The sequence below is a fragment of the Diadema antillarum genome, unplaced genomic scaffold (assembly GCF_040938485.1).
Source record: "Diadema antillarum isolate AM-2024a unplaced genomic scaffold, OU_Dant_1.0 seq00000131_RagTag, whole genome shotgun sequence".
NCBI lineage: Eukaryota > Metazoa > Echinodermata > Echinoidea > Diadematoida > Diadematidae > Diadema > Diadema antillarum.
Genome location: NW_027271209.1, coordinates 159,400 through 168,148, shown reverse-complemented (window position 1 = coordinate 168,148; position 8,749 = coordinate 159,400). Strand labels below are relative to the sequence as shown.

General features: G+C 38.3%; 1 protein-coding gene across 1 annotated transcript; it reads right to left on the bottom strand.

The window, feature by feature from the left end:
* Positions 1–319: 319 nt before the first annotated feature.
* On the bottom strand, positions 320–8,144 carry LOC139727428 (protein AMN1 homolog). Its single transcript, XM_071638383.1, has 6 exons — positions 8,086–8,144; positions 6,664–6,796; positions 5,479–5,623; positions 4,308–4,525; positions 3,165–3,333; positions 320–1,088 (listed from the first exon to the last, which is right to left on the bottom strand). Exons 1-6 carry the CDS (start codon positions 8,115–8,117, stop codon positions 1,012–1,014), a joined length of 774 nt encoding a protein of 257 aa, XP_071494484.1. The 5' UTR covers positions 8,118–8,144; the 3' UTR covers positions 320–1,011.
* Positions 8,145–8,749: the final 605 nt, after the last annotated feature.

Genomic DNA, 8,749 nt, shown 5'->3' with positions numbered 1-8,749 from the left:
ATGCATTGAGTGATTTTCAAGGTATTGAGAAAAAGTATAATTTCAGTATCAAATGGGAAAATAGCATTATCTAAACCTGGCCTTTGACCTTTGACCACACAGTTCCAAAGAGAATCACTGTTAGGTCGAACATGCATAAATATGTAAGTTTCATGATGATACCTTGAGTTACTTTTGAGATATGGAGGAAAAAGTGCAATTCAGCACTTTCACTTGACCTTTGACTTTTTACCTTTTGGCAAGAAACTTCCCACAAAATATATATTGGGTAATACATGCATACATCAAGTTAAAAAAACAAACAAAACCTTCAGGCATTGCATAAATATAAGGAAAGTACTAGTAGTGATATTTTGAGGAGTTGACCTTGACGTTTTACCCCCTGACCTTTGAACCATGACCCCCAACTTCCCTAGATAATCACTGCCCATTGGAACAAGCATATATACTAAGCTCCATAAAGATACCTTGAACCATTTGCGAGATATGGAGAAAAACATGAATTTTCAACCTTCTTTTTCACAAAATAACCTGTGACCTTTGACCTTTGACCCTGTGACCCTAAAATCCAAACAAAGCATTATCCCCCCAGGATATACCCTCATACCAAGTTTGATGTAAAACCACCACACGGTTCTTGAGATATCGACAAAAACAAACGGGACGGACGTACGGACGACCCGAAAACATAATGCCTCTGGCCACTTCGTTGGTGGAGGCATAAAAAGGGGTGCATGTACAACCCCCCCCCCCCCTTTGATTTTGTGTAAAGGCGCCTCCCCTTTATGAAATTCCTGGATCCACTCCTGCATATATACGGTAATGCTAAATATAGATCAGAGTGGCCTAGCAATGGGTGGATGGATGATGATCCAAACGCAAAGAAGACACATTTTGAAGGCAAGTCAAAGGCAACACAGTTTAAACAACAAATAATTCCTCATGAAAGAACATCAAGGTTGTGGCAGTTTTGGCCCAACAAATAATTTTCTGGTGAAAGGCTTTGGTCCATCAGTAGATTGTCCAGGTGACTTGTCTCATCTTGGACCCTTGTCCCTGCACCATCTCCAGGGCTTGCCTTGACTGGTCTGGGTAAAAAAAGCAGAGAATAAGCAAACAGTGAAACAACAACACCATGATTAGAAGCTAATCTTTCATTGCCATGGTGACTGGAAGGCATGCCTTGGATGCCTCTCTAAAGATGCTATCATGACAGATATTGAATGGTCCACATAAATACTGATTGGTGATTGGTCATATTGCATTCACATAACTAATGCAGTGAAGACTGACATTGTTACTGTAAAAGTGGATATTTTCACGCTTGGCTGGGTAAGAAGATTTTTCGTTTGTTTTTAATTCCACGGAATCAAGACACCAAGCACAGGAACATATAGCAAGCAAAAATATTTGCACGCTTTTATTTTTGTGCTAATTTTTCAACTTTTACAGTATTCAGTGAGCAGTGACATCAAGTCAGGTAACATCATTTGACAGGATGCCGAAGGGACTGGAATGAAAAGTGTATTCATGTAGACCATTCGAAATAACAAATATTGCCTTGTCTATCAGTTTCACAATAACACTTGAAAGTCACCGTGAGTTATATTTTCCCTCATAACAATAGTATGCAAAAAAATATAATGTCTCAAATATGTTTGTGAACGTTCTCAGTCATCCAGATTAAGTACGGTAGATCATTAACTACATGTGCATCAGTAAATCTAGTTAGGTGGAATTACAAGTCCATAGTGCAAAATTCCCCCACCCTGTTACGGGTCAACAACCAATTGCCGCCAAAGATCTGTTGGCCTGATGAAGCGTCCTGGAGAGGATGTGAAACGTCGCTACTCCAAAACACAAGTAAATCCACTCGACTAGATTTACTGATATAGTTCATGATATAATGTCTCAGAGAAAATGTTAACGCCCTCAGGAATGTCAAGTGTTACATTACACCTCTAAAAAGGCAATACAAGTGTACCTGTACAATATACTTGATTGTTATTCATTTGCAAATACTCATGTCAGGAATATCTAAGGCTATATGAAACCTTTCCAAGTTTTGCTTGCAAGTAGAAACATTAAACTGAAGATGACTTACATTTAGCTTTGAAGTTAAAACATATTCTTGAAAACTAACTTGGGATGAAAACCTCAAATCAATGCAACCTGAAGCTTTCTATAAAAAGGCTTATACACAGAGGCCTCCCTTGCTTGTGGATACATTTGCGCTGATGTCTTTTAATCAGTTCATTCTATGTTCTACGACAACATATGAAATTCTGGATGGTAAGTCTCCATGTCACAATAGTGTTGTAATGGGGTACAATAACAAGGCAGTTCCATTTTAAAAATCGTCTAAGCATATCAGCAAAATTATCATTATTTGAAGTATAATGATTGTAATCCTGATACAATACAGAGTAAATAATTCTACAAGATACATTTTCTCTTTTTTTTTCAGTGGAAAGGAAGAGTGATTTAAATACAAATGTACATGTGATGTGTCTTAAAGGACAAGTTCACCTTCATAAACATAAGGATTGAGAGAATGTAGCAATATTAGTAGAGCACATCAGTGAAAGTTTGAGGAAAATCAGACAATCCGTTCAAAAGTTATGAATTTTTGAAGTTTTTGTGCAGTAACCGCTGGATGAGAAGACTACTGCAGTGTATGTATAACTTAGATGTCACATGCGTACAACAATATAGGGAAAATATAAAGAGAATTTCACAAAATTCCATCTTTTGAAAAAAGTACACATTCCCCTGACTCGTTACCGACAAATGTTATGGGTAATATTATTCCCCCCGCCTTTAGAAAGAGGCAAGTCAAGTGCTCTTTTATTATGCGAAAAAAGTAAAAATATGTTGGATTTTCTTTTACATTTTCTTCATACTGTTGTACGCATATGACTCACAAGCTGTAGTAGTCTCCTCATCCAGCGGTTCCAACACAAAAATTTTAAAAATTCATAACTTTTGCATCGATTGTCCAATTTTCCTCAAACTTTCACTGATGTGTTCTACCATTATTGTTGCATTCTCTCAATCCTTATGTTTATGAAGGTGAACTTGTCCTTTAAAGAGATCAGCTGAAAACTCTGGACATATTAGATATAAAAAAAGGTCAGAGGTGAATGACTGTTTTTGAATCCTACCGGTGATGAGGGGGCATCCATGGAAGAGGAGGATTGCTATCCTCGGGCAGAAATTGACCACAGCTTCTACGGATTCATCAGTCAGGAGCACACAGTTGTTGAGATGGAGCTCCATCAAGGACTGCTTACACACTCCCATGCACAGGCTGATGATGCCTTCATCCGTTACCTAGGAGACCGGAAAAATGATGACACACATTCCACATCAACCCCTAAAGGACCACTACCTAAGAAACTACATTATGATCACGTATAAACAGGTTTATACTGGGCAGTACTGAAAGAGTTAACCTAATCAAGACTACTACCCAGTATAGTAATGCTTGGGGTCTTCATGAATGAAAGTGCATACATGCTTTAGCAAAACTGAATAGTCCTTATGGGTTACTAAACACATATATATACTTTATAAGATATTCTTTGATTTGGATTGGCTGAAATCTGGGGCATAAATTCAACAATATTCTTCAGCCCCATAACACCAGAACTGCTCAATACAACATAGTATCAAACAGCCCCATAGTATTAAACTTATCTCTTTTTGGTATGTATGAAGTGCATCTACAGACATGGGCACATTCACATACATGGAGTGTAACGCATGTATCAAGGTCTTGAAATGATTCCTCCTCTCAAGCTACTTCCAGAGCATGATATGTCATTATCTCTTCTGGCAACTTCGGGAAATCTTATTCTGAACAATCACAAACATCACTTGCAGTGTCATTCGTTGATATCAGGTCAAATCTACAAACAGCCAACCCTTTTTATTTATTTATTCATTATTTTTTACATTTTGAAATTTATTTATTATTATCTTCTCTTTCTTTTCTTTTTTTTTTTGGGGGGGGGGGGAAAGCAGGTGGGGAACTAAAGAGAAAATACAAAGCAGCACTAAAAAAAACAATCCGACAAACACATACTGTAGACTGAGAGACATTCGTGGCACTAAACTTTTGCGAAAGGGAGCTGACGGCCATTTTCACACCATCAAGCATCGCGAATTAGCGACTGGCATTCAGTGCATTGTGTAGACACAAACTTTGTTCACATTTTAATTTTTACAACTCTTGGTTCCTTGCAGACTTCACAAAAGTTTCATGCATGCAACAATTCTAGTTTTCCAGTAGCTTTGGCACTTGCCTGCGTTTTGGAGACATTCAGACTCCTGAGGGTTCTGCAGTTTTGTCCGATAGCCAGAAGTGATTCATCAGTCAGTCTGGGGCAGCCGCCGAGGTTGAGCTCAACCAGCTGCCGGCAGGATTGGGCCAGGGTGACCACCGCTTCGTCGGTGATGTTGACGCATCGACGCAGGTAGGCCACACTAAGGAGAGGGCACGATCTTGCCAGGGCATGAATACCTACGAAATGGCATCACAAAGAAAATTAGTTTTATACCTCCTACTATAATAGGTGACATGTAGACAGTACACAAACAGAGGAAAACTGTTGGAAATGATATAAATGGTTACAAAGGAAAGGCTGTGCATGTTTTGTTTCAGTGCCTCCTGATACTGGTAAGTTGTTGGGTTTTTTTTTCCTCTCTCTCTCTGTTAAAATGCAGAAAAAGTCCTATTTTGAGACCATAAAACATAGATCCTGCAAGAGAACTGCTAACAGCACATTGCACATCAGGGGCAGATCCAGGAATTCTGTAAAGGGGGGGGGGGGGGGGGGGGGTCGCAACTAATATTTCTTGAGCCACTTCCAGGTTTCATTTCATTTTTTCTTTAGATGTCTTTTGTTGTTTTTTAACGAAAAATAAAGGGGAGCGTGCGCCGGTCGCGCCCCCCTCTGGATACGCCACTGCACATCCAAAGCAGGTTTGTTCATCTCAACTGCAATGAACTGGGATATATGTCTCTGCCTTCTGACACAATAAAATTTCACCATAGGTACAGCCCTTCTTACAGTTTACTTTTAGGCATGGTTTTCCAAGAGTATTGATCACGACCTTTGATCTTGCCAACTGAACTTTGCTGTCTATCACCAAATCTCTATGATTTAGGATGCATTTCTTTCCTATGTGCCACATCATCTTACCAGTCAAAAATTCCTATGCTGAGTCATGGATAGAAAATGAAATTATTGGCAAAGTTCAGAGACCTTGATTTGCAACATTTCACCTCTATCATCATATCCATTACTTCTTACACCATTGAGGGGTCACAGCAGGAACTATATCAGTGCATAACTACAGTGTGACAAATGTTCTCTTTGCACCAAAGCACGTTAAATATAATGTCTGAAAAGGAGAGACAACACCATCAGGATTTCTTACAAGGTAATACAAAGGCAAAATGCTAAACTTTACCTTCTGAGGTAATTTCAGCTCTTTCGCCCTTAGATGAGTTGAGGTCGATCTTTCGCAAATTTCGGCAAACTCCGATCCGCTGGAGAGCTCTGTCACTCACTTCAGACTCACTCAGATCCAAGATTCTTGTCCTCTTGTGAACTACCTACACCATAAAACAGATTAGAATGATTAAAGTTTACAAAAATAACCAAAATATTCTCTCCTCCACTCCCCCTCTACTGGTACCTGGCTTTATAAGATGTTTATATATTGGCATCTGAGAAGAAGCCTTAGGCATCCAGATAAATGAAAGAGTCTAAAGAAGTTATTTCATCTTCCAGCTCCACATTTACAATACAAAAGAAGAAATTTGCAATGAAGTTTGACAAAGGCTTCTCTTAGAGAAGGCATCTTCAGAGACAAATTTGGCAAATATTGAGTTTACAAATGAGTGATCTGACAACTTTCGAAGCAATAGTCCTCATTTGCAAAGTCATGCAAGAGGTTTCAAATCAAACGTATCACAACATGTTTTGAATGATAAATAAATAAATAACTTTCAACCCCAGGGTAACTGTAAAGGACCAAAATCTAACATTTCATACTTTAACTAATACTATGCTTTATTGTATTGGTCAAAGTAACCACAAAATGTACCCTGTATTCAGGTGTCAAATTCTGCTTTCAGACAAAATGTGATTGATAGAAGTTGAAAGGGTCTGGAAAAGAGAGCAACTTCTGTTAGGCATATAAATGGCTCATCAATTACAAATGAATATGATTTTGTCATTTCTTAAGTAGATAATATGTGGTAACTACATGTACATACTCATGGAATAACTTTGTGAATTTATCATTAATAGATGATTCTGCAGAATCATCACTATAATTACTGAAAAAGAGTAAAATATTTGCAAAGATAATGTAATGTACCATATAGCTACCTATAAGTACTTCAATGTTACTTGTACAAAAACAGATTTCATCATAAAATCAGCTAATTAGTAAATAAAGACATGACCGAAATTCAACCATATGTACCTGAATGATGAAATCTAGTCCGTTCGGTTTGTCAAATTTCAAACTTTATCATTATTATCTCTATCAAAACTGTGATTAAATGATTCTACTCCAAGCTGTGTAAGCATAGACAATGGCGAATTTTCATTATTTTGTTTTTCAGTTCGAACAGGCAGGTTATACCTTAGACACATTTGCATCGGTGATAAGCCCTCGCTTGGACATAAGATGCAGAAGTTTGTCCTTTATGTTGACAGGCATGTTGTCAAGCTGTGAAATAAAACATGGCAGCTGCTTGATGACAGACAGCAGGGACCTGTAAGATATCAGAGACCAGAATTCAAAAGGAACATTCAATAATCTTGAGTACAAAGCAATGATAAAACATGTTGAAACTTACACAAACTATATATATTTACCTTGATTTACCTTGATGTTAGGCATAAAGTATACTGGACTTATTTGCCCCTCTGCATCCTCTTGAAACCTGCTGCAATTGTTATTTGCTCTACTATTTGCATGCGTAGGGCAGGAGCATCATGGGAATATAGTATCCGGGTCATAACAGTTGAACTTATGTTTCCATGACTTTTCCAGATTTGATTTGAAGGTGTTAATGCTGCTGCTATTGATGACTTCAGGTGGTAGGCTGTTCCATAAATTGACTACTCGGTGTGAGAAATATATGCAAGTGTAAAATCAAAACTGTATGCGCCTAGACAATTATACACCATAGTTTTCGGAGGTTATGCCATCTAGAGCCTGAGGAAGAGGGTAATGTACACTATGTCTGACACTTCATAATCTCTGACCGTAGAATAAGAAAGGGCTGTGACATTAAAGAAAAGGAGAAAAAGGTTTCAATATAATTACAGATGGTAGGTAAATGGAAAATTACTCAACATGATGAAATCATGCATTCACATTGTCTGTGTTATGAGTTTGATTGCATCATCTGTATTGTATATTACCAGGTACTAATACTAAATTACTATTAGTAAATACTAGTTATCTACTACTTACTAGTACTAGATCTAGTTAAATTCACTGAACCTACACTCATATTCAGTCATACCATACATAATACGGCATTGCTTGCATGGACAGAGAGCATAAAAAGCAATTTATTAAGATGGTCCCAAACACTAGATCTAGTCCAAGCAATCATCATCATCATCATCATCATCATCGATGTCCACGATCATCGTCATCTCTAACCCGAGCCGGAAGTAGCCCTGTGTAGGCTGTAGGTAGGCAGGTCCTAAATCACTCCACCAGTCTCCCGATCATTAGCGCCTGATGCTGCACGAGTTATATATCAAAAGCATGGGCGAGGATATCAGACAATTTTAAAATGCTCATCTGATAGTCATGACCAGAACGTAAGCCATATTTGACAGTTTACTAGTTACGCGAGCGCCCCCTCCCCCATGCTGCTGTCATGTTGTGGGCAACAAACACAGAACTGGATATATGGGACTGTGTACCAAGTAATGCATAAATGAGCTCATCCTTCGCACGACGAAACCAATCATAAACCGTAAAAAAAGACAGACCCTATTTACTCATGTTCTACCAAAGTGGTGCATGGAACACAATACTTACGCTGAAAACAACGTCGAAACTTCGGCATCCATGCTATACCATTTACGGCGATTTTTCAAAGCTATATTGTATTAATTTTTTACTTCAAGTGTTTACAAAATTAAACGAACAGTCACCAATAGATGGCGTGCTACATTTTGACATGTTTTTGCGCCATCAACCACACAAAAACCAGTATGACCGTCGACGACGAATACGGAGACTCGCCGCGCTAATAAATACCCGAGTGCTTCCTACTCTGCCAACCTTGGACAAATTTTGTCTCTCAGTTTTCGACAGATGACGAACATTTGCTTTTATTTCATTTCATTTGAAATAGTTTTTATTTGTTTCAATTATTGTCTGAATAATACGTGGAAATGTGTTCTGTTCACACATCGTCACTATGTATAGCAGTGGAGCCTACACTTTATCTGAACATATCGCATAAAATGACATAAAATTCGTAATTGTGATGATATAAACAATAATCACAGCAAAATTGAATGCTAACAAAACGAAACTGCACTGGAGAAGTTAAAAGTAATTACACTAAGGTGTGGTAGAGACTGTTTATAATGGTCGCTTGTTTTATGGGTTGAGGTCAGTGGCGATCCTAATACACTGGGCTTAGCCCGACCAGACGCTGTTACGCTATGCGAAAACAGTGGACAGCGACTGGGCT

What these genes read in the sequence shown, in the direction of transcription:
- LOC139727428 (XM_071638383.1), bottom strand. Translation starts at nt 8,117, where the DNA reads ATGGATGCCGAAGTTTCGACGTTGTTTTCAGC. An exon ending in CCGATGCAAATGTGTCTAAG is followed by an intron (nt 5,624 to 6,663) that starts GTATAACCTGCC and finishes TTTATGGTGTAG; the next exon opens with GTAGTTCACAAGAGGACAAG. An exon ending in TGAATGTCTCCAAAACGCAG is followed by an intron (nt 3,334 to 4,307) that starts GCAAGTGCCAAA and finishes CCGGTCTCCTAG; the next exon opens with GTAACGGATGAAGGCATCAT.